Source organism: Zingiber officinale, chromosome 5A (assembly GCF_018446385.1).
Source record: "Zingiber officinale cultivar Zhangliang chromosome 5A, Zo_v1.1, whole genome shotgun sequence".
Taxonomy (NCBI): Eukaryota; Viridiplantae; Streptophyta; class Magnoliopsida; order Zingiberales; family Zingiberaceae; genus Zingiber; species Zingiber officinale.
The window spans coordinates 31,022,368-31,049,465 of NC_055994.1; the positions used below are offsets into that span (position 1 = coordinate 31,022,368).

Consider the following 27,098-nt stretch of genomic DNA (forward strand, 5'->3'; position numbering starts at 1 on the left):
CAGTAGATCTGCCCGCTCGACGACTGAGTTCGATCAGCTGCTCTTCGGCACGTTGCAAAAATCAACCCCTACTGCAGCTTGAGACTATCCGCTCATATCATCTCGTTTGTAAGTTGAATTTAGATTCTATAATTTTAAATTTAGCTAAGTCTCCAAAAATCTCCGGCAACAGATTGTTTTATCCAATATATAAATCATCATTCCTCAATCGTCTTTCATGGTGCTTAGCTTCCTCCATCAAAATTTGCCTACCGTGACCATGACTACGATGATCTTTCATCATATATGATCTGCTTTGATACCAACTCATGTCAGATAGGATAGCAATTATCTTGTGGACTGACAAAAAGACGGAATTGAGGAAAAGACAAGAAGATAAATCACAAAAAAAAAAACTTTTATTAAGAATAGAGGATTGCTCCTCAAATAGATATATGTATGTGTTTATAGACTCTAGACCTTAAACTCTAAATAAAAGAAAAAAAAAATCTTAATATATAAATTACAAGTCCTATCGGGTAAAGAAATGAAAGAAATTAAAAAAAAAATAACTATTAATTGATTCACAATTCTATTAATTTTAAAGGAACTCAGAATATAAAAAAACATAAATTATAAAAAAAAAACATAAAATACTACCAAATTGGCAAAAATATCTTAAATTTCAAAAAGATGAAAATTACTAAAAATAATAATAATAATCTACGGATTCTCCTACATCAGTGACTCCATGCGTGACATACTTGGACTTTCGGATGTCCGGATCACTTTTGGACACCCCCACACACTCATCGAGCTACTAGAGTCGAACACAGGGATTGGACATCGTATCAAACCCTAATCTAGTAATGTATATTTTGATTATTATTTAGAGCATCCATAATAAGATCAAATATTTATCCCAAATATTTGTAGTCCTCACATACACATCATCAACAAAATATCTCATTCATCAAATATCCTAAATCTCAATAATCAAATATTAGACAAACCAAATATTTATGACCCCTATTAAATACTCCACTATCAAATATTTTAAATTCTACCATTAAATATATTTTTTAGTTTTTTTATTAAAAAAAATAAAGAGAGAGAAACACATAACTCTATCATAATATCCCTACAACAGAAATATTTGAGGTTGAAGGTATTTAAAGAAATATCCCCGTAAATATCTATTATTATGGGTGCGTTTATAGAAGATATCAAATAAAATATAAAATATTAATGTGTGATAAAATAATAAAATTATTTTACAATAATAATTACCTTTCTAATCGTAGCCTGTGACATCAAAAGTTATTGAAACGGTAACCACCTTTTAAAGATTTAGTGGCAAGCACGAAAACTTATTTATTTTCAAGGACGAAGAATTCTAGACGTGCGATGCAAACTGGCGATTGATTGCTCCTTCCACTTCGGCCGAAGAAACAGAGTCTTCGAGCATTTTGGATGATATCTTCGCCTCTTCCTCGTCAGTTACAAATTCCTCTTTTTTTTTTCTTTTTTTTTTATCTGATCGCGCAGCCATACATTATCATCTTCTTCTTCTTCTCCTCCGATCCTTTGTTGATTCGATCCTTGTTGCGCGGAAGAAAGTGACTCGAGAGGGTGATCGGAGTTGAGGATGTTGCAGAGAGCTACCAGCAATGCTTACTCATGATGGTGGGCGGGACACGTCAGGACGAAGCAGTCGAAGTGGCTCGACAACAACCTCCAAGGTCTGATTTCCTCCTTTTTTTTTTAGCTCTCGATCGTGTGATTTTGTTTACTGACCTTGCAAGTTAATTTTACTACGTTCCTCTGCTAAAGCAAGTTTTCTGCTACTTCTTTGTGTTTGCTGATTTGCCGAAGTAAAAGGTTACAGATCAATACCAGTGGAGTGAATCTGATATTCAAATATCTAAAGTAGACGTGAATCTGAGACTATGTATCTGTAAAAAAAGGCTCAGATCATCCATTTTCAGATTAAAAAAGGCGATCTTTTTCTTGATTTCTTCTTATATTTTTAAAATATGGAATCCACAATGGTCTAGGTCAGGGTTCTCAAGAATGGCTGCGGCGCAGATTTATAAAAAAATATATATATAAAAAATAGAGAATTAATAATATTTATGTATATTACATTAGTAATAAAAAATAAAATACATGGAGCCATAAAAATAAATACTTTAGTACATAATGATCATACAATAATAATATAATGAACCAAATACAATAAAATTATACCTAATCAGAGCTAATACCATGAAGAGTAATGAGAAGGTACCAAACCTTCATTATATTCTCTTGAGTATCACGTTGATTAAATTGATCTCCAATATATGGGGGTCGATATAAATTAACATTAAATTATCCATATGGATATTCATTTGATTGAGTTGATGAAAGATATTCAGAATTAGATGATTGACTTTGTAATAATGTTTTGTCACGACGATTGTAATATCCAAAACTTGATACCCAATAGAACTACTAGTAGCACTTGCGATTCTATGATGCCCAATATTGCTCCAAAGAGATGTCGAATAATCGGGAATTACATTCTGCGCATTATCAAAATAATCCTCAAATCCATGATGTCTAATTCCACTTATATAGGATGGTGAATAATTAGATGATCTATCAAATGAATTGTGTTAGGATATCACTACCATAGTATCCATATCCACTTGATTGATATCCAATTGGACCATGCTCAATATCTTGAGACTCCAATTATAACTTTTTGATCCATAATCATCTCTTACTAGAATTCATTGGTTCCCTCCCAAAAGCAGATATTTCATACGTTCACTCATATATTGTTGTGAAGATGCAATCTAATCTTCTTTATTATCAGCATCAGGAGTTCTCATAAACTTGCCAAAAAGTGATGTTGTTTCAATCCGTGGCCGATATCCATGATCAGTATCTTGTGTTGCATAATAATCTACATGACCTTTTGCCCATGTCATACCAGTGTCAAGTTAATCATCTTGATGACTTTGATGACCATGATGTTCACCATGAGTTTGTTGATTATGTCCATCATTTGAATCATCACCGTCGTCACTTTCATCACTATCCCTCTATTGATAAAACTCTTTTCCTTTCGGTTGTGTTGACTTTCCTACAATATTCTTCTTTCTTTAATGACTTTGAATGTTTGTAGTTGTGTTGTGTTCTTCAACATCGATGCTTGAAGTGCTTGATCTAACCATGCCAAATCATAATCTCTTGTTCATTTATTTAAGATGCCATCATCATGAAAAACGTGATTGAGGTCTATAAAAATCTTCATCTTCTTTCTACACATCATGTTTCGTACCCTAAGTCGCATATTGTAGTGAACATAAACTAATTTGTTCAACTTTTGATAGCCAAGCAATTACGAAGCTTTTGTGTATAAGAGATCATGTACTCCAATTTCTTTCACATCTCAAAGAGGAGAATGTTTGATTTAGAACTTTGATTGCAATTTTTGAAGGTGTGGGGCATCTTCACCATAATCGCTCCACCATTATACTTAATATTTATAAAATTTAAGTTCAAATTCCAGTATACTTTTTTTAAAATGTCATTTTTGCTAGTGTAGACCCAAATTCACCTATTTGGTTTGTGAATAATTTATTTTGAAAAAAGAGAAGAAAAAATAAATAATTATTATTTGTGTTTGGAAAAAATTTTACCTCACTAATTGATGAAGATTGTGCATTTAAGTCTGTTTTAGTCTTTTGATTAGAACCTTTAATTCTCGTTTAACTTCATCATTATAAACACAAATTCTAGAATATTGAAGTAATGAGTTTAGGAAATATGTTAAAATATCAAGAAGATAATAAGAAATTAGAAATGAGGAATTTGTAAATGATTTCGATGACATACTTTGTACTCTACAATTTAAACAAATAAATTATATTGTCACATACAACATTTTACAATTTAATTTATATACATTATATGGTTACCTACATCATGTAGGTGTTGGTGTAATTGATTGTACCATCGATTATCAATAATATTCTAGTATGATTGCCAATTTCCGGTAGTATCTTTTATTGCCTTTTTTGCTCTTTCCATTGCTTCGTAGATAATTGACATTGTTGGGTTTTTTTATCTTTGTCAACTAATTTCAAAACTTTTACTAATGGTTTAATTGCAACACAAATAGCACAAACCCTCTTCCAAAATCTTCCATCTATAATGATGTTTGCATTTTTTCTACCTCTTTCCTTCTTTTGCTTGTGTTATTGTATGCTTCTCAATCACCAGACCAAAAGTGCACATTCTTTTTAAATCTGAAGGATATCGAACAAGACTTTCAATTGAAATAAATTCTGTCGCAAATCGGGTTATTCCAAGTCTCAATAATTCACGGTCATTTGTAAATGTCTTCATCAAATTCACAACTTTATTGCTTTACATTCGTCATCTTGCCAACCTCTTCTAGCATAAGGTTGATATAATGTGTTGCACAAGGATACCAAAACAAGTGCGGTTTTTCTATCTTCAATTTGGCACCAGTGGCCTTAATTGCACCTTTGCTGTCTGTAACCACTTGCACAACATTTTCCTCCCTGATTTCATAAATAATTTTATTTAACAAAGATAAAATAAAATCAATTGTCTTTGCTTTGTTGGTGCAATTAACAAAACTATGAAATTCCATGTTGTGGTCATAATATATCATAAAATTTATGATTGGATGCTTGTTGTGTGTGCTCCAATCATCACACATTATTGTGCATCAATACTTTGATCATTTTGATCTTAAAGTGCTTAAATATTCATTTATCTCATCCATCTCCTCTTGTAAATAAACACCACCAATTTAGCGTCATGTGGGACCTTTATTATTGTTCCACCTCACCAAAGGGATTTATCATGGATGATCGTATGGACCACTATCTGTTGCATTAAATGAAATAACATTATATATGAACCATTTTGATATTGTCTTACCAACATCTTTTACTTTTTCAATACCAAACCAGTTTTTGATACTTTTATGTTTTGTGGGAAACATAAAGGAGTCAATTCCTTTTGATGGTAATCAAGAATCCTCTCCTACACTAAAGCTTCAAGACATCCCATTTCTCAAATCGAAATCTAAGCCATACAAAGAACTTGTAGAAGAAAATCTTATGATTATAAAATTTGGAGTAGTTAAGTATATTAACTTGATAAGATATGTACACACGAATTTAAAATATTATTTATACATTGTTTACCTTTATCATAGCGATTACGCATCTCCTTTTGAATGGCTCTTGTTTTACGACATTCTTTGATGTCTTTAAGTCTAGATTTTCTATATCTTCTACGTCATCTTCACCACTACTACCACTTTCTAATACACATGTTTTGTGTAATTGACTCTAAGGTTATTTGTTTTTTTTTCTTTGCATTAAACTTGTACTTGCCTTAGAGTCTTGAGATGTTTTCGTAACATTGATGATATTTCCTTAGGAACTTTGTGACATGCCTCGATATTTCTAGTAACATGTGCAATATGCTATCTTAATCTCGTAATTCCTCCAATCATAACTTTTACACAAAATTTACATCATATTATTTTAGGGTTATCACCCACCATTTGACCAAATTGCCAACCAATATCAAGGTTTGGTGCTATTCTAAATAAATAAATAATGATACATAATTTTGACTCATAAACTTTTTATAAACTCACATAATAAACTATTATTTATTCATAATTAGATCTTTAAGCATATAATTAGAGCCGACCCATAGCAGGGTGAGTCAACCCATAGTGAGTCGGCCATTTGGCGAGACAGATCATCTTGGTGGATTGAGAAATCCCTAACCCAATCCAAGGAGGGTTGCGGGTTACGTTGGCCAACTCACGAGCCCATAAAAAATAAAATAATAATAAAAATAATATATAGAAAAGATTAAAAATTTTAAGTTCATGGGTTATGGATTAGGCGTGTCAAACCCACGAGCTCATTGAATTTTCCACTTTAATTTTCAGCTTTGGAGAATTTTTTTTCTCAACCCATGGGCCAACCCAAGCCCATTGTGGACAGACTCGCACCGGTCACGGGCCTAGGCAAGTCAAATGGCTTAGACCCCCTTTAAATGAGTTGATACAATTTCAATTCAACCCGCTTAAATTGTCTGGCGAAGCGGGTCAATCCGACAAACCCAACCCAAATTGATGACTCTACTTATAATTGGTGTTTAAAGTACCGATAATTCAAGAATCATGATAATGAGAACACATATTGAACATTTAAGATTTTATTGTTATATAATAAAGAATTCTTAATAACTAAGTAGATAAACTAAAAAAATGCAAAAACTTACCTTAAACAAGATTGTTTGCTGAATATGTTGGAAATGATGGTCGAATAAATCAAACGAAGGAGCTTAGTTAATGACTGTGAAGGAGCTTAGCTAATGACAGTAAGGAATGAATATGTTCAAATGTTAATAGATTTATGTATGGTTGATGATAGATCAGTAACATTGAAAAAAAGATAGTGATTAGACATGATGCGATGCATTTCAAATTTGTCCTTTTTTTTAAATACAAAGAAAACATTAAAAAAACAAATACAAAGAAAAGGTCACATCTGCTTTAAAAGCAAACAAAACCGTAAAAAAGAATCCAAAGTCCCAAGCCGCGCCGTTGCGTTCCGTTCCAATCTTTTTTTGCCATTATAACAACCAAAAACACCATCCTGCAACAACCGATGTTATTTACGGGAAAATTAGCATGACATGAAGTGTTCTCATGTTAGAACACCCATTCCGACTGTTCCACGCCTGTTCCAACGAACCTGGTCTAGGTGGAAGATTTATGGCTCAAATGAGCAGCTAGAGATATAAAGGTGAGAAAATATTTCATATATGAACGCATTTCATTTATTTAACATAAGCATCATTCATTAGAGGTGTGCCCAACTTATTTAGGTGCAGGATAGAAGATTAGGTCAGTGTGTTAGACTACATTAGGATGAGCTGTGTCAAATTGGGAACAACCTAAGTTGATCCTAATCCCTACCGGCTTGGCCACAATCCATCGAAAGGGGTCAAGGATATATGATTAAAATATGGCAATGATCAAAAGGGAGCCATTTTTTTTTACTGAATCTTCAAATGGACACTTTTTTTTATTTCTTATCAAAAAGGTGCTCCACTTTGTGCTTTCTAACATATATAGCCCTTTGAACTTGCCTAAATTGTTGCATCCTCAGCTGCTTGCCCCAAGCAAATGGGCTGGAAGGCCAATTGATAGGCCGCTCTAACCCATCATTACCAAATATTCTCACAAATCACTAACACTATTGTGGTACCATTGCTGTTATGTTTTGCTGATGCTTGTTGCCAACTTGTTGTTGTGCTTATCGGTGAAATTCTCTCAGGGTCTCAATGAGATTTAACTGCAAGGAATGCCATTACTAGTTCTTCAAACATTAGTGGCAAACTTGATTCATTTCCTAGTTTAGGGTTTTAGAGTTTTATGTCATCATGAGAAGTTTTAGGGTTTATTTTTGTTCCCTATACTCATGCAATGCCTTTGTTTTACAATTGTGAACAATTTAAGTTTATGTAGCAAGTTTATTTAAAATTATTACATGGATCCAAACTGCCCAAAGCTTAAATATGAACCTCTTTTGTATTACCTATACCCTATGGACTCTTTCTATGTCTTCCCTTTTCAATTCATACCAATTTAAGTTCATGTAGCAATTTTGGAGAAAACGATCAAATGGACCCAAACTAGTCTAACACAAACAAACATAACCAACATAACTTTGTAATACCTCAACCTTTTGGAATCATTCTTTATGCTCCTTTCCAATTTAGACCACTTTAAATCCAAATTAATAACATAAAAGTCACATGTTTCATCTTCCCAGACGCCCAGGTAATTTTCACAATGAAGGACGTCACACTCATCCTAAGACTACCAAAATTATAGAGTGGTGTTTCTATACATGTAGATTTGATGCTTCTTATAATCAACTATACTTGCAACATTTTAAGGACGAACTTGGAGGCAAAATCTAAGCCAATTCTATAATGACTAGAAGAAAGATTTTTATTTTGCTTTGTAAATTTTACATATATTATTATTATTATTATTTTCAACGATATTCCTAGATTAATATTCTTAACACTTATTGATTGATTTTGATATTTTAAGTCATCTCCTCTCCTTCCCCTATCATCCTCCTCCTTAATGTCCTGAAATGAAGTAGGTTCTTCCTCCTCTCCTTCCCCCTTATTCTCCTTTCTAGTGTTTGACACACCTCCTACATATGACACTTGGCACACACATACAACTTCTCAAGCCAACTGGGGATCAAAACTTCGGTTCGGCTCGAGATTTCAAATCTTGCATCAACATACAGTAGTTAAACCCAACCACAAGGGGAACATCATTTCCCCAACAAGAGGTATAGAGGTGTGTGAATACTAGCTCTCTTGAGTCAAAGCATGATAGTGTAGTTGTAGTAATTGGAGTAATCAATTCTTGTAAGGAATAGAATTTGATTAATAAACTCATTCCAAGTTCCTTTTCGTAATATTCACCATCAAACATAGATTAAGCCTCTAGCTCATGAAAGAACTTGAGTAGATTAATTTGCCCTTTGGAGTAATGTAATATTGGAATTCAATATAGGGCACACTCATGCGACTAAACTTTAGACTCTGCTTATATTGAGGACCCATTTTGATTTAGAAATACGTACCTTATTTTGATACTGATAGAATGAGATAGCCTTTTGGGGCTCCCCTATGCTGTCCTTAAGCAAAGTTACTAGATTTTCTTTTCTTCTTTAAACCTACCACAATAGTTATCGAAATTCAAAAGACTGAGTCATTCTTTTTCTAAGTTGATAACAATTATATGTAAATGCATCTTCATTTCACTGTGCTCTTTTCTATTAGTTGTTTAGACATAAAGCCAAATTGATTCATAAATATATCTAATATTACCTAAGTCTCTTTATTTTCCTGTCCTAACTTTACAATCTGACAATATCTTTTTCCTTGTCCCTAGTTCTTAACCTTTTATAAAACTTATCAAATGCTTTTAGCCTTTGTTGTATCTATGACTGTTGTTTCCCTCAATTTTAGTTCCTTTATACATATTAATAGTTTCTTAATTTGTACAACTTTGGGAATATTCTAAACATCTCTTCTTTAAACTAACTCTTTTATATAAGTTTCACCTCTACCTTTAGACCTCAAAGCATTAATATTACTGCCTTGATCTTATTTGGTATTAAAGTCTACATTTATAACATTAATTCACAAACTTTTCATTTCAAACTTCTCTCGTCATTCTATCCATAGTTTTGATAAGTATCAAACCAACCTTAAGAAGGCTACAGCTTCATCACTTCACAAACCTGCGTAACTTAATGATCGTAAACTACTCAAATTTATAATTTTCATGTAAACTTGTAGAGTGCGCTCTCTTCTGAAACATGGATTCTTGTGATAGTAACTCTCCAAATGCAGATCTTAGTCTGGCATTTATTGGCTTAACTTACAGAAATGGATGGTAGAGTGAAAGCTATGCTCAAGATAATTGAAGTAGATGCTGACTCCTTCTCTAAGAGAGCAGAGATGTACTTCAAAAGGAGGCCAGAGTTGATAAGCTCAGTTGAAGAAGCCTACCGGGAATACAGAGGATTGGCAGAAAGATATGATCACATTTCCGGCGAGCTGCACAAAGCAAATCATACCATAGCAACTGCTTTTCCGGATCAAGTCCAATATGCAATGCTGGAAGAGGAGGATGAAAATCCAAAAGCGATTACTCCAATTGATCCCAGAAAGATTCATAAGCCAACAGTAGATGGCTTACTAAATAAAAGAAGGGGGGAAAGCCAACCATCCATGAAAACTCCAGTTAATAGAAAAAAGGCACAAGAAGAGATAATTAAGCTTCAGAAGGAGATACTTGTACTTCAGACTGAGAAAGAATTCATCAAGAGCTCATATGAGAGTGGGGTCGCTAAATATTGGGAGATTGAGAAGAAGATTGTGGAGATGCAAGAGGATGTTTACTGTCTGGAAGATGAGTTCAGCGCTAGTGCGGTTATCGAAGATAATGAAGCCTGGGCATTAATGACAGCAACAACACTTAAGTCCTGTGAGGATGCTATATTCAATTTGCATGAACATCAGAACAAATCAATGGAACAGGAAAAACTTGAGTCAAGTAGAATTAAGGCTGCTAGAGAGAAATTGTTGGGTCTCAAGAGGGAGTTGGGCAAATTTCAAGTTGAGAACACAGACAATGCTAATGAAAAGACACAGAAGAAGTCTACTATATTAAATGAGGATGAAAAGAGTTTTTCTTTCAACAAAGAGAGGATACCGCTGCAGTCGCTTTGCGAGAAACTAAAGATATATCTAGAAAGAGACCCTGATAATTCTGTTGAGGATGTTGCAGAAAAAATTAATGAGCTTGTTAGCAGAATCACCAGTTTAGAACTCGCAGTTTCACAACAAACTGCAAAGATCCATAGACTGCATTTGGAAAACAATGAGCTTGAGAAACATCTGTTAGGCTTGGAAGAGGAAAAGATGATTCTGATTAATGAATCGAATGGAACAAGTAACAAGCTAAAGCAAGCTGAAGAGCAGTTAAATATAGTAGAAATTCTTGGAAAAAATGTCCAAGACGAAGAAATTATTCTGTGTCAAAATCTTAACAAAACCTATGGTAGTTTGGTTGATATTTCAGGAAAGATGCAGCAGTCTCCTTCCCAAGAAGACGATGAACACATTGAGAGTGGATGCTTGGAGGATGAGATTTTATCTAGTGATGAACTGATAGAATGTGAGGACAAGGAAGTGACCGAAATTCATGACCAAAATGAAAATTCATTCCAAGAGATTCATGTAACTGAAGAACACTCTATCAAAGACCACACAAAACTCTATACGGGCTCTGATATTAGTAGCAATTGTTCGGCTGGAAACCTAACTGAGCAAAATGAGTACATGTTCAAAGACTCATCAGGAACAGGTGTTAACTTTGATAACAGCACACATACTGATACTGACCAAGAAGCTCAACTCGAGGAGAAAGAGATTTCTGTTGACTTGTACCAACTACTTTTAAATAGTTTGGAAGGTAGAGAGAAAATTCTGTTAGCTGAGTACACGTCAATCCTTCAAAGCTACAAAGAAACAAAGAAAAAGCTATCTGAAGTAGAGAAGAAAAATGGAAACTATCACAGTGAAATAATGACACTGTTACAGGAGTTAAAGAATGCCAGCGCTATGAAAGATGAGGAAATACAATTGCTAAAACAACAGATTGAATCTTCAAAGATGAATCCAAATGTCAAGATTCCATCTGAAGCTGGAGAGTCTAGTCACAGAAATCTTGAAAGCTTGTCGTGCTTCCCTAAGTTTAACATAGATAATGCAAACCTTCAATGTTCTCAGATGATCGATGATGCAAATATTACATCAACCACAAGAACATGCAAAACTAAATTTATTGGAGAACCAGGAGGCCTGATTACAGAACATATAAATCTGCAGTTCAATGACAAGCCAAAGGACAGTTCACCTATTGAAGAGAAGTTCAGAAGAGGCATGGATGATTTACTTGAAGAGAACTTACAGTTTTGGCTAAGGTTCAGTTCATCATTTCAGCACATTCAAGAACTGCAAGCTCAATTTGAAAATGTACAAACTGATATCAAGAGCATGAAGGATGTTATAGCCCAAGGAGCAAGCAATGGAACCTTCAATGATCAAGTTCCTCAATCAGACTCTGTCCCCGTAGTCTCGAAGCTAAGAGAACTGAAGACTGAACTCCAAGTATGGCTGGAACAAAGTATATTTTTAAGAGATGAGCTAGAAATTAGGTTCTTATCTCTTTGTAGCATACAAGAGGAGATCAACAGAGCTACCGAACCAAATCAACAATCTGAAGAATTCCAGCTTTCTCCTTGTCAGGCTGCAAAGTTCCAAGGAGAAGTTCTCAACATGCAGCTAGAGAACAACAAAGTTGCAAATGAGCTACAAGCGGGACACAAACATGTTACGCGTCTTCAGGCAGAAGTTGAGAAAGAATTGACTAAACTTCATGTGCATCTTGAGCTGCCTCGATTGATAAATAACCACCCTCATCCCTTTAAGCATTTCCACAGTAGGACTAGAACACCTAGTAGAGTACCATTAAGGTTCTTCCTTTTTGGTCCCAAGCCTAAAAAAGAATCCGTATTTGCATGCCTTAATCCAGCATATCAAAGAAATTTTAGTGATCTGAGGGCAGGATTTCGTTAAATGGATAACAGATAGTTCCTTGTTAGTTATATTGATGTTACTAGTTGTGCTCTAGTCTTGTGAGAAAAAAGATTGGTTTGCTTTGAACAGGCTGCAACAGCATGTTTATGCTATCATTAGCGCAGGTATGTTCATGAATTGTGATGGTGATATGAACAAGTGAATTCTTTCTACATCAATCATCAGGATCACTGCCAAATTGCAACGAGATGATTTGGATGCTTTATTATTGTGATTTAGGTGCTGCCCAGAGAGATACTGAAGAATTGTTACACACGTGAGAGGTGGTGAATCAAGTGGTTTTAGAAAATTTATATTTTTTTTAAAATCAAAAGTACGTAGCGGAATTAAACACAGAAATAGAAAGCAAAAAACACAAGTATGCGAACTCGCTCGATTTTACTTGGTTCGAAGCCTTCGGTGACTCCTACTCCAAGACTCGTGTCCAGTGGACCTATCGACGAGTAATCCACTAAAGACCTCTTCCGGAACTGCCAGAAGAGAGGATCGAGTACAATAAAAAGAATAGAAAAGGTGTAACAAGCTATACTTTCCTTTAAGCGGTAATTGTTGGTGCAGGTTGCACTAATAGTCTGGTTTTAATGTATGACAAATAAGTTAAAGTTAGATGGGTTGTTTGTCTAACGCTTCTACCAAGTGTGCAGGAGTTGACTAGTCTGAAGAACCTGACACCAGGCTGAAATCCAGTTAGGTCCGCTGGGCCCGATAGCTGGTGGGAAATCTAGCTAGGTCCGCGAGGTTTGATAGTTGGTGCGAAGTCTAGATAGGTCCACGGGGCCCGATTCTGGCGGAAAGTCTGGTTGGGTCCATGGGACCTGACAATCGGCCGAAGTCCAGTTGGGTCTGCGGACCTGACAACTGGCGGGGAAGACCAGATGAGTCAGAGGCAAGTCGAGTGACTGCAAGTGGTAAGTAAAGGTAAGGCGTTAGTCCAATTTAAGTCCATTTGGGAAACCTAAGCTGAGACCTTAATTAGATCCTGGTCTCGAGGAGACAGGATCTAATTACTACTCATAATCTATTATGTTGTGCTAACTCTGTTTTGTAGGATAAAATATATTTTTTTGATTGCTTGGACTAACCTTTTCTTGCAGGTGGAAAGGCTGAAGAAAAGGGGTCTGGGCGTCCGGACAAGGCTCACCTAGGCAGGGCTATGGGCGCCTAGGCGGTCTGGGCGTCCGGACTGGGTCCAGGTGCTCGGACTCAAAAATTGATCCACAAGCTTACGTGGAGCGCGTCGATTGACCGAGCCAGGTGGTCCAGGTGCGCGGAATGGACCTATTTAAATGCCTTCGACCCGGAGCTTCAGTACAATAATTGCAACGACTTTCTCTTCTACTAGGTGCTCCGAAAAGGCTCCCGCAACGCTGCTACGCTCCACCGACAACCGGACTTTAGTTTTAATTAATTCTTTTATTGTCGGTAATTTTTATATATAGTTCTTGTACTTGCAATTTGTAACCATTTCGAACTATTAGTGGATTGCCCAACGAAAACACTCGACGAATGCGAGTCTGGGAGTAGGAGTCGTCGAAGGTTCCAAACCAAGTAAAAACTTGGTTGTGTTAGCATTGCTTCTTATTCTTCCGTTGCATATCTATTTTAAAATCAAATTTTCGACGATCGCTATTCACCTCCCTCTCCCCCTCTAGCGTTCTTTCCGATCCTATAGTAATTAAGTACACAAGGAAACTTCGTTACCCAACACTTTTAGTTTTAACGGATCAAGGTCAGTGTTGGATGACTTCTTAACGGTAGTCGGGCGTAGTAGTGTCGTAGCAGAGTAGCAACACGAAGTCAGAGCAGTTGGAACGTCGAATGAACGCGTAGAAGCTTATAGAAGAGTTGTCTTTAAAGCCTTGGTCGAATAGCCCTTTTAAAGGGGATGAAAGGTGCAACATCATTGAAGGCGCCTTCAATATCAACTCTTATCCCCTAAAAACTGGCTCTTATCGTCACTGGGGTTTTCTATGTTATGTTATCTGACTGAAAGCGTCTTCCATAGCCCTGCTCCTTCGAATAGAAGGCGTCTTGGGTACTGTTCATCCAAGGCATTTTGTGCTCCTTTCGCCTTACAAAATGTGTTAGTCCAACAAAACATAGTATACCCTGCAAGACGAAGTTAGTACAATAAAAACAAACAGTTTAGTAATTATATCCCGTCTCTCCAAGACCAGGATCTAGCCAGAGTCTCAATTTAGATTTCTGAAATGGACCTAAATTGGATATGCACCTAAAGTCCTCAAATGAGACTCCTCCTCACTGGAATACTCTCCTCCAGTGACTTACCTTACTTATTATGCAGAATCGCTTGACTCCTTAAGGTGCACCAGGTCTTCCCGCCAATTGTCAAGTCTGAAAATCCAATTGGACTTCGGCCAGCTGTCAGGTCCCGCGGACCCAGTCAGACTTCCCGTCAAATATCAGGTCACTCCTTACTTATCTGGATTTCTGCACCAGCTATCAACTTTTTCAGACTAGTTGGATTTCAACCTAATGTCAGACCAGTCAAGTCCTGCACACTTGGTATCATAACACATCTAATTTTAATCTATTTATCATTTATTAAAATTCAAAATTGATTATTAGTGTCAACTACACTAACAGATACTACTGATGATACTATAAGAGTTGCTAAGCAGATCAGTCTACATAAATATTTAACCAGAAGACAAACCAAATCACTAATTATGGTGGCAAAAGACGAATACGCTCGTCCCAGTGCTCCTGCCAACTCGTCCCAGGGTCAACACGGAGGAGGTAAATCACGGGCGGCTACTAGTCTTTGGAATAGTAACTAGCACATAAGAGAGGTATTTACCTTGACTTTGCTGAGATTCGAACCCTAGATCTCATGATGACAACACCTCATGCGAACCAAATCACTAATCATGAGCTTATGTGAGGAGTTTTTAGTACTTTGAAGTTTCCACAGATCTGATGGAGCAAGTAAAGACCCTGGCTGGGATCTTACAAATGATGGCTCCACCAACACCCCAGTTCCACTTTAGCAATACCAGGTGCCTGCCTCTCCCTAAGTTGCCATGTTCATATCAAGCATGAAAGAATATACACAAGAGAATTTGTTAGTGCAAAATAATATAAATCATTCAAAATAAATTTGCCTTGTACATTATTAAAAGATATATATGAAAATCAAACAGCAACTAGAAATCAATAAAATTATGAAAAAAAAAATGGATAAGAAGTAAGCCAAAAATTCACAATTTTAAAGTAAAGATTTGGCCCTTTTCAGGCTAGTTTATCTGATCTTCAACTCCAACAATACCACGGTTTAAAATCAACCGTTTGATGGTTTGAAATTGCCGTTTGATAGTTTAAAAAATCTCGATCCTTAATTTTAATCACCGAAGGCGGTTATAATTCATGGTTTAAAATTGTCGATTATGATTCAGGTCTTGATTCCATGGTGATAACTATTATTTATATTTAAATAAATTTTAAAAAATAAAATAAAAAACAAAATGGGTATGATGGAGTCTACATTATAGTAAGTGTCATATTATTTAAATTGATAAAAAAAAATATAAATTTCATATCAACTAAAAATGAATCTGAATTATATTTTTAATTTTCAATTTTAGAACGCCAACATAAACAATTTAGTCCAGATACAAAGAAAAAAAAAATAGAGAAGGCAGTGATCTGAAGGAAAGTTGCATTGTTTGTTAAACAAGAACATTGTATTCAAAAGGGAACTAACTTTACCAATCTTGTTTCCAGAACAATGCTACCATGTTAATGAGTTCATAATTCCATTATAGAACAACCATTCAGAACTGGGAAATGTAGGAACATCTTACAACACAGTGCGATCGATACCCAACCGACACGATAAACAGAAACCCAAAGACAAGTGTCTTAACTTCTAAGACGAAGAAGTGCACTTTTTCATTCCCCTTAACTAAGGTGCTGGATGTGCAGCACCATTGGTCTCCATCTCGGTCACGTAAACCTGCCCATATTCTCCCTTCGAGTCATCCTCCTCCAAATAATCAGCTCTTGCATTTAGTGTCAGAATCTGGCACACAAGCCAAATGAGGGAGGCATCAAGGGCAAGGAATGCTGCTCCACCAAATAGGCCAGTCTTGGCAGTCAAACACTCTGTATCGAGATTATAGTGGACATTGCGCGAACGGTGAAGGCCTTCTGTGATAGTAGCCCACAACATCATCCCAAGTGCCACACCCGAGACAACTCTGAATCAACAACACTAGCTATGAGAGTTTTATAATGAAGGTCACATAGTGTAAGAACAGTTGGAAGTTAAAGACCATAAATGAAAACTCCAACTTTTAATATTGTTGGATAGAAGGTTGTCGAATGAGAAATTGCAACTGTAGGACTTACCATACCATTGAGAAATGTATATCTGTTTTAGTACACAATTCCAGGGCTTGACTTTAAGCTATCTTTGATTAAAAAACAATGAAACTAGGAATTTTATGAGAAAAATTCTCATCATGTGATTGAGAACACAGAAAGAGCAAGCCAAACGACAGGTAACCTCATGTGTACGAGAGAAGCAATCGAGGAGTTAATCAACCATATGACATAAAAAAAGAGTTTCTAACAGCTAAAATTCCAACTAACAGTATCTGTAATACGAGCTCTAGATGCAAAAAAAAAAAAACATGGATCCACACCCACCCAACTTAGGTTTCATCAAAGAACCCTATTAGTGCATGAAAAAGTCATCTTACTCTGCAATAATGAAGAATATAACCAGTGAAACACTCATGATAAAGCTTGAACTGGAACTGTCTTTCCTTTGTATGGAAAATAGACAGCAACATGCCCTGCTAAAGCAGCTAAAAGAGAGTCACAACCGATAAACTTCCCAAACCGATTGTTGGATCATTCGAAACTTGCAGATGACCACACCCTTCCCTTGAATTGGAGTTCCAGAAGCTGGCTATAACAACGAAAAAATGAGTCACATGAATAATCAAAATTTGGGACATGAAAAAAAAATGAACATAGCTATGACGCGATTACAACATATACAGCCTTTAAAAGAAAAATAACTTGATGAATAGAAACAATTGTCTTTCAATAAAAAGGGTTGACAGAGAAAACCGGAGGATTTCTGAGCTGAAGAATGCCTATAAAATCTCAAACATAGTAAGGAGATTAAAAAGACCTTTTTATTTTCCGCAATTACACCAAAAATGAAAGACAATATTCCAAAAAAAGAAACAGCCAGTGCAATCTTTGTAGCTTGGCTTACACCCATCTCCTCAATACTTAAACTCCCTGCCATTAAATAACAAACGACAGGTTGAGTATATGTATCTTCAGTAGATGTAAAAAAGCAAAACAGATTAATGAGTACAAGTGCATTAATTTTTTTTAACCTTCTCAATGATAAGATAAATAGCCTATGAACAAGTGAAGTTAGACTCCCTCATGACAAAATAATTTCTTAGTCAGTAAATGAATAATTGAAACAGTGTTACTTAAAAACCATGGTTTTTATTCATATCTACTGGAGATCATCATTAAGTTTTTGGATGATCATATTCTTGCATTGATTATGCTTACAAACCAAAACACCCTACAGCCTATTGAATAGTTGTAGTATCAAGAAACAGAAAATTGCTAGATTATTAATTTGTTTCATGATATCCTTAGCAATCATACAAATGTCTAGTATTAACTAGGTCAAACAACAATTAGTTCTTAGTCTTTCGCGATATAGTAGACTGCTCAAATACCAAAAGAGAAAATGGCATTTTGAAGCCTATCCCCTGTTTCCATACAATTTTTTAAAAGACAACAAATGCAATAGCTGTATGTGAAGCCAGAACTTGTTTGAGATGTTGTTGGAATAGAATGAATATGCTAATGCAACAACAATCAAATGTTTCAAAATACTAATACCGAACTTCGATTCTTTGTGGGGAAAACACAAGACAATTAAAGAGCAAATAAGAAAGCCAAACTCGAAAGGTAGTAAACAAAAAGAATCAAAGCGAGGAAGGAGTGCAAAAACAAAAGAGAAGAGAAGCCTCAAAATTTTAGAATCGCCAACTAATTGAAAGGGTAAAAAAAAACTACTAATTGCAGCAAATATGAATCGTCTTTAATCGAACGGAGAATTTGAGGAAATCTTCAAGCCCGTAAAAATCTGACTTTCACAGTTTCACTAAAGAAAAGATCGATCAGCTTTAAAAGAAATTAAACTCAAAGCAGATCTAGTCAAAATCAACGCACGAATTGAAGCTAGTAGAACTTGCGGTGAAGAAGCAAGGGAACAAGGAGAAAGGAGCAAGGTGAGAATCCCATACCTCTCTCTCCGACTCAGATCCCCGGCGGCGAAAACGAAGAAGGAGAGGGTTGAGGAAGATCAACTGGAGTGTTGGGTGGAGAAATAACGACGGGCACGGGAAGGGAGAACGGTAACGACAAAGAACCACGAAACGCTTGATTGAGCGAAATGACAAGCATCTCTTTCCAATCTTTATTGTTTTTTTTAATAAATAATAATTTATTTTCCATCAGGGGTAATAAAAGTTGACTTGGAGATTCAGATTGACGTGTAAGCCGTGCTATTTTTAAGTTAGTTGATGTTGTAGAGGAAAAAGCAAGTTAGTTCATTAAATTAATTTTAAAATATTATCTCATAATTTTAAAATATTATACCGTAGTTGAATAGGACTGTAAATAAATAAATAAATAAAATATTCATCCACAAATTTAATGTAATATATTATAAGGGGAGCAATGATATGTAAAAAATCTTAACAAAATATTTAAAAATATACCTATAAATTCAGATCCACTTATGATTATTTGGTTGAGGATATCATTTTTCTTATAGAATATCATTTCGAATAAATAAGATCTATCATTTTTTTTTATAGGATGTCATTTTGAATAAATAAGATAAGATTCGAATCAAATTTTAAAAAAAAACATTTATAAAAAATTTCAACTAGAATTTAAATATAATTTGAAGTTCTTAAATCCGAACCCTCCAACTTAAGTTGAATAATCTAATTTAAAGTAAATTTTTAATTATTTTTTCTATAATTTTTTATTTTTATTTTAATACTTCATTATTATCATAATATTAATATACATAAAAATATCTTAATTTTTAAAGTAAAATTTAATTTAATATAAAAAATCATTAAAACTTAAATTTGGGTCCACCCCAGTCCACCGAACTTGACTCAAAAATTCTAATTCGAAAACCCTCCAATCTGAATCTGATTTTTTCAGATCGATTTTGGTTTGGTCATCAAGTCAGATTCATTTTTGACATCCTTATATATACATATAGCTATCTAATTATTCGAACCAATTAATTTTTAATTTGACTAATTTGACCTTACAAAAATTTTCGACTAGCGACAAATATAAATCCAAAAAACCCCAAGGGTCAAGAAAAGAGTAAGCTTCAACAATAGGGATTATGAATTTATTTTATGAATAAAATTGGTGAATCATATTCACCAGTAAAATTATCGACAACATAATGAATAAATAAACTTAAAATAGAGCTGGTATTCTCAAATTTAATAAGCAATCAAATAAACTTAAAATTCTAAAATAAATAAATATTCAAATAAATTTAAATTAAAAATTTAATAATATCTAAACGAACTAAGCTAAGTTCGTAAAATAAATCAAGCTATATTTTAATAACTATTTTAACAACTTAATTCATTTTAAACTTGACTCAATTATTTTATTAAATAAATTTAAACACCACAAATTCCACTCAACTTAGTTCTTTTACCTTACCTTACCATTAGTTCCATGTTTTTATTTTATTAATAGCTATTGAGGTTGTTTGTCTTTCACAATATATCCTTTGCATCGAACTCCCTTGGGAAAAAGTTATTTTTTTAAAAAAAAATCTTTAAAAATTAATTATGTGCTGAAATTGATTGTTTAGAAAAACATGGTTTATATGACATTTTTTTGTATTTAATAAAGTTTCAATTCAAATTTTAAAACGATCACATAGCAAAATTGATGAATTTAGCCGTTTTATATATTTTTTTATATTTGTGTACATATAGCCAGATTTTCCCTGTTTGACAATCCGGTTTTCCTTCAACTTGGTTCAGCCTTCAAGTCCAGGTTTAACCAATGAGTCAGCCGGTCCAATTCCATTAGTTTTTCATTGAATTTCACCTATGCGATGAACGCCATCAATGAGTTTCATGAAGATGTCAACTATAAGAAGTTATTGGTCAGGTCTTTTAAGCTCTATTTTGACAAAAAGATTAATGAATGAACACTCAAGTGTTGTAGGGTTTAGGGTTTAACCAATGAGTCGGCCGGTCCAATTCGATCAGTTTTTCACTGAATTTCACCCGGGCGATAAGCACCATCAATGAGTTTCCTAGTTGAAGATGTCAACTACAAGTAGTCTAAGAAGTTATTGCTGAGGTCTTTTAAGCACTATTTTGACGAAAAGATTAACAAATGAACACTTGAGTGCTTTGTATGTGTGTATATAGGTTTTAAGGTTTAGGCAATGAGTTAGCTGATCCAATTCAATCAGTTTTTCATTGAGTTTCACCCGTGCGATAAGTGCCATCAATGAGTTTCATGGTTGAAGATGTCGATTTCAACAAGTCTAAGAAGTTATTGCTGAGGTCTTTTAAGCTCTATTTTGACGAAAAGATTAACAAATGAACACCCAATTGCTTTATATATGTGTATATAGGGTTTAGGGAATATTAGTCACAAAAAAATTCTTTGTGGTGTAGCTTGTAGGAGTAACTCTACATATACAAGCAGTTGCAAATCCTACAACACTAGAATTCCTTATCCCATCAAATTACAACCTCAACCCATTTTAACTCACGCTGTCATGCACCTTAGCCGAACTACATCCACCATAGATGAACTCAATTGACTCACATTCCATAACTAAAGTCCCTCTTGGGCGACTCGAACACAAGTTTTACACTACTTGTACTCGTACGACTATGAGCCCCGAATTGAGGCATGAATCATATTAATATACAATCGACAAACCTTTACAGTTTATTAGGATCTATGCTTTGGCCGATGCCAAACTCACCCGACTCCCTTAGAAGGAAACATCCAAAGGCACGAGGCAAGAAGAGTAAAAATACCATATCAAGTTGTTTGAATCAAGAGCTATTGTATATGCAAATCATTTTAAAACATATATACAATGATATCGAAATGTTAACATAGAAGTATGGCCTCATAATTGGATTCAATTGTTTGGATTGTAAGTTTTTTCATCAAAAACCTCAAATTATCTCCAGCAAATTGGCCTTTGCATTACTGAAGAGAAATGCTTCACTCATTCATGTCAAAGTTGCTGATATTTTCGGATCTCATCAATTTATCTGTCTTCATCCTTGGATTCATGAACAAAGAATCACCGAGGTTGATCGACTAGAAGAACATTTTCATGCAAAGATGCCAACTCCCTCAAGCCGTATCTCAAGGAGTTCTGTTTGGATTAAGAATCTAAAATGAAAATGGTTCTAACATCTAGATAAGGAAATAAAACTTCTAACTATTCCTAAATTCATCATCACTAAAACGCAACAGAATATGTAGGCAGTCGAAACTGAATAACGTTTCGAACAATGAATATGAACATCTAGGCATACACTATTCTTATAATTTTTCATCCTGAAATATAGAACTCACAACCTGAAACTACCAACTGAAGAGAAGAATAATAGGTCAACAGCAAACAAATAACTTGACTACAGTCGTGATAAAGTTACAATAAACTAAGAAAGTCTGCTAACTATTATAATCTGAGAGAAATTCAGATGAATTGTGGCTAGGTTGAGTTGAATTCGTCAATCCGAATTCAGTTCTTCCTGGGTAGATTGGATGGAAATTTGATGGCTTAGGTTGCCCGAATCGCAAGTGTTTGACAGAAATAGAGTTGAATTTAACTCTTTAAGTATACCTCATGAATTTAGGTGAGAAGACAAGCTACGGCAGAGTTCTAGGTTGATATTTTGAGGATTAATGGATCGAAATGGGTAAAAGGTTGAGAAAATGGCCGAAAGTAAGCTAGAGGATGTCTAAGTTGGAGAAACTATCCCTTGACACACAACTAGAAACTCCCTGTTTCATAGGTCCATCGACGTAGGAGCTTCTTCACTCCTTGTCACATGCAACAACTGCCAAACAGTCAAATTGTTCCCTGGTGCAACACTTCTCAACTCCTTGGATACAACTCTAGCTCAGACTGATCTAACACTACTCCCTCAATCTCACACTATTTGCATTGGTTGTACAAGCCTGCACCACACTCATATGACCTACTAACGGGCTGTCCGTGCGAGTGGGTAACTCGGCCGGTACTGCCTAGGATATTCAAGAAGCACCTTCTGGCTGAAAGCAGAGGTTTCGGAACTAGAAAGCCTAAAGTGCTCCTCAAGGATGAAGCTTTGATGCATGATTTGCCTTGACTTATCTTATGGTCAGCAAAACTAGGTAAGAACAGGTAGTTAACATCACAGTAATGATTGTGTTAATTAGCAATATGAACCATCCTTGTCCCAGCATTCAGTGTCCACAATGTTCGACAAAGAGACGGAATTCACAGGAACAACAAGCAGAAGAAAGCAAAGATGGTTGGCCAACAAGAGTGTAAATTGTAACCATGAGAAAGGAGAATACCTGAATCAAGAGTTATCCAGTTGGGAAAAGCGTTAGCTCCTTGTTTCTGGAACCGCCATTGTCAGCATCATCTTCGCCCTTTCTCCTCCAATCTAAATCATTCGGTAAAGGAGGGAAGTGTGCCGGCGCCGGCATAAACACCATCCCAGGCCTAATTCCTTCCGTTTGACGGGCTACGTGTGGCGCCTGTGCAGGTCGGCTCAGTAATCCGGGGCCAAAATGCCCCAATTGGTTCTGATGGTAGTAGTACTGCTGCATTGGATCCATTTTCTCGTGGTGCTGCTGCAGCATCGCCACGGGCATGTAAGGCAAGCAGGGATCCGCCGTCGGCGCCGCGGGGCCAAGAAACGGGTGCGTCGCGGGGGAAGGGGAGGGATTGGCGGCGGCCGCGGCCAGGCCTTGCATCTGCACGCGCTTGAGGTAGAGCCGGTACTTCTGGAGGTGGCTCGCCACGTTCTCGCGGGTGAGGCCCTCGACGCCCATGATCTGCATGATGGTCTTGGGCACGGCGTTGGCGATGCCCAGATGCGCGACGGCATCCACAAACCGCTTGTGTAGCTGAGGCGTCCACACCAGCCTCGGCCGCTTCAGCGTCCGCGGCTGCTCCGGATCCTCCTCCCCTCCACCGCCGAAGGCGTCTAGGTCGGTCTCATCCTGGCGGCCTGGAAGACGATGGTCAGCGGACGGGGTAAAGGAGGAAGCAGCAGCAGAGGAAGAGGAAGGAATGTCGAAGGCGATGGCGAGGTCAGGAGCGATGAGGCACTGCGAAAGGGGCACCAGCTCGTGGGGCGAAGGGAGCTGCTCCTCCCAGTCCCATCGAGCGAAGCATTTGGCTTCTTCTTCTTCTTCTTCTTCTTCCGCTATTTGTTGCCTCATCGGCAGAATCGAAAATTGAGAGAGAGAGAGAGAAAAAAAACTGGAGAGGAGGCGGCGGCAGCGGCGGCGGCGGCGGCGGCGTCGTCGACGACGAGGGAACGATAAGGGAGCAGAGGAGTTCGAGGTGGATATTTCTTCGGACAATTACTCTTACTATCGAACGTACCGCTTTTCTAATGGGCACAGAGTCGTCCTTCATGTGGGGTTCACCGCAAAGCAGAGGCGGGTACAAGATCCGTGTATCATCGTATGCGGAACTGGGAAAGTGTTGGTGTGATTCGTTCCATACTTCCATGTTATTTCGACGCGATTAACCAACCCGCCCCGGCCAGTTCCACGAGCTCTGGTCGCTCGTCCTCTCGTTGGGTTGGGGTCCACTCAAGCATGAAGTAGCTTTAAATGATGTCGAGTTGGTCATCATATAGTTAAGATTGAATTTCGGTAAAAAAAAATTGAGAAATTATTCTCTCAAAAGATGATTAATTTTAATTTTTTTAATTTACTCTCTCCAATAATATAAAATAATAATAATAAATTATATAAAGGAAAATAAATAATGGATCAATTTTCATTAAATAGTTAAGAAGTGAAAGGAATTTATGCGATATGTTATGTATTTATTTGTACGGTAGAGTTGGAGATGAGGAGGAATGAGAATGTGGTGGCGTGCTTAAAATAAAAATAGTTGGTTGGTTGTGACGGACAGGTGGAGGTTTTTATTTTATTTTTATTTTTATTTTTTTCAAACGCGAAGAGAAGAGAGGGTAAGGTGCGAGCTCGGCACCGGTGAGCGTTGACTGAGTGTCCTGATTGGTATGACAGTAGATCTTTTGATCGTCCTTTGCGATCCAGGGATCGTTCGATCATTGATTTATTTGAATGATCTTCATCAGATAGGATTTATTCAAATGAATTAATGATCATTTATGGTCCATAATGGAACCAAAGGATTCCGTCTGGATTGGTATGGATTGAAAAGGAAAGGAAATTTGACGATCAAATTTCCATAACTCCATTCGTATCTAAATTTCAAAATATACAAATGGCATATAATATTCTTGAAATATTCCTCCACTCTATCAATTAATTTCGTCGTAAACTGATTGATATTTCGTTCCAAACAATCACTTCACTTCAAATCAAAATTATTATATATTTTTAAAAAATTTCTTAATGTATTTTTAAGATTACTTCAATTGAGAATGATGAATTAAATTTAGACGGGCTTTTCTAAATTATATATATTCTTAACGAGTTTAAAATTTTATTCTCAATTTATGCTATTGATTTGAAGTGATTTAGAGTTATTTAAATTCATCAGTTAATTTGGAACGAAATTAACTAATGGATAGTATTTTGGGAATATACTATGCGATTTGAGTATTTTAAAAATTGAGCATGTGAAACGGGTAATAGTTTTTTTAAAAATAGATAATCAACTCTTTGAATCGACTAATTTTAGAGGTGATCGATTTGACCTTAAAAAATTTCCATTTATCATTAGAATAAATCCGTGAAATACAGATAGATCCTAGTGGACGGTCCAGTATCACAAGTAATTCGACCATTATAAGCGTATGAGGTATCTTATGTGAGTTTTAAATGCTCATTGAATGGAAACTCATCCTACCTCTTACCACCGCATCTTGTCTCGTGAAATGGGTAATATTTTTTTCATAACAGATATCCAACTCTTCGACCCACTAATTCTAGAGATAATCGGTCTAACGACAAGAAAGTTTTCCATTAGCCATCGGATAAATTCGAAAAGCACAGATTGGTCCTAGTGCATGAGTGATCCTGTCCAAAAGTTGAGTCAAATGAGAGTACTGGTGATGATGGCAAGAATGTTGACGGAGAGAGGAATCTGGGACTTGGAGGAGAGGATCGTCGATGGTACCCACAACCCTGCGAACACCACAAACCAAGCACTCGGAAGCGTAAGAGCGAGAACCAGTGAAGAAGCCTCTAGCGCAGGCCCTCCAACGCTCAAGTCAGAAGAGAAGCCAAACAAGAAAAAGATGAAGAACCGTAAATACGTGCGCATAAATAAGACTACTGTAAAGCATATACTTGGTCAACGAAGAGGACATCCCTTTTTATATTAGTTTTTGTAACCTTCGTAATCATAAGGTATCAGAGAATGTCGAATGTCAAAGGGTATTGGGTGAAAGAGGATGTAAGTCGGACTTCCATTGAGTAGAGGAAGATTCCGTAGTTTGTATGTGGTAGAGTATTGGAATGTTCTCTAATAAATAGCTGTCATTCTCTGACAAGTTGTTGTAATTCTCTGATAACGTTGTCCCCCGGGGGTCTAACCAGCTAAGAAGTCAACCGGAAGTAAGGCTGGGATGGTATCCAGGAGAAATGATGGGACTGAGTCTTGGAGGTCTGACCGATTAAGAACCGACCGATATTAGGTTGGGAGTCTAACCGGTGTAAAGCCGACCGGGATTATATTAGGAGTCTTGCTCATGAGAAATAAGAGGACTGAGCCTTGGAAGTCTGATCGGCTAAGAACCAACTGGGATTAGGTTGTGAGTCCGACTGGCGTAAAGCCGGCCGAATTAGATTGGGAACCTTACCCGTAAGAAGTGAGGGGATTGAGCCCTAGAGGTTCGACCAGCTAAGAATCGGGCAACATTAGGTTGGGAGTCCAACTGGCGTAAAGCCGACCGAGATTAGATTGAGAGTCTTGCTCATGAAAAGTGAGGAGATTGAGACTTGGAGGTTCGACTGGCTAAGACCGGCTGGGACTAGGTTGAGAGTCCGACCGGTGTAAAGTCGACCAGGATTAGATTGGGAGTCTTGTCCATGAGAAGTGAGAAGACTGAGCCCTAGAAGTCCGGCCAACGTAAAGTCAACTTAGAGTAGAGGAGTGGGCTGCTTGGGCCGTAATCCCTAACATTGACCGCCACTTCCTCCTAATTTTTGACTACCACTTCATCTTGATTATCGTTTCCGCCCTATCACCGTGGTCATCCATTATTTTATGTATCAACGAGTAATTCAAATACTATATGCAAATGAGTTACCCTATGTGAGTTTTGAACCCTCGTTGCATGGGAGTCCATCCCTACCTTTTACTATCGCATCGTGCCTCTTGAAATGGGTAATAGTTTTTTTTTTAATAATCTAGATCTCTGGCTCTTCAAACCAATTAGTCTTGGAGATGATTGATCCGGCCCCATGAAAATTTTTCACAAACCACTAAAATAAATCGAGAAGCGTTCAGCTCATCCAAGCACCTAGTGTTCTTA

The 27,098-nt window shown here is 36.4% G+C and overlaps 2 protein-coding genes and 1 pseudogene across 3 annotated transcripts; 1 reads left to right on the top strand and 2 right to left on the bottom strand.

The window, feature by feature from the left end:
- The window catches only part of LOC121980398, a 19,205-nt pseudogene extending 427 nt beyond the window's left edge, over positions 1 to 18,778 (bottom strand).
- On the top strand, positions 1,382 to 12,280 carry LOC121980397 (protein NETWORKED 2D-like). 2 transcript variants are annotated; one of them, XM_042532417.1, is made up of 3 exons: positions 1,382 to 1,474; positions 1,600 to 1,721; positions 9,518 to 12,280. In XM_042532417.1, the coding sequence occupies exon 3, from the start codon at positions 9,520 to 9,522 to the stop codon at positions 12,274 to 12,276; it is 2,757 nt and encodes a 918-aa protein (XP_042388351.1). In that variant the 5' UTR covers positions 1,382 to 1,474; positions 1,600 to 1,721; positions 9,518 to 9,519; the 3' UTR covers positions 12,277 to 12,280. The 2 variants fall into 2 exon arrangements, with proteins under 2 accessions (XP_042388351.1, XP_042388350.1); XM_042532416.1 differs by lacking the exon at positions 1,382 to 1,474 and having other exon boundaries at positions 1,513 to 1,721.
- Positions 18,779 to 21,428: 2,650 nt separating the features above from the next.
- On the bottom strand, positions 21,429 to 24,012 carry LOC121980399 (transcription factor MYBC1-like). The gene is made up of 2 exons (XM_042532418.1): positions 22,963 to 24,012; positions 21,429 to 21,769 (listed from the first exon to the last, which is right to left on the bottom strand). Exon 1 carries the CDS (start codon positions 23,836 to 23,838, stop codon positions 22,975 to 22,977), a length of 864 nt encoding a protein of 287 aa, XP_042388352.1. The 5' UTR covers positions 23,839 to 24,012; the 3' UTR covers positions 21,429 to 21,769; positions 22,963 to 22,974.
- Between the last annotated feature and the right edge of the window lie 3,086 nt (positions 24,013 to 27,098).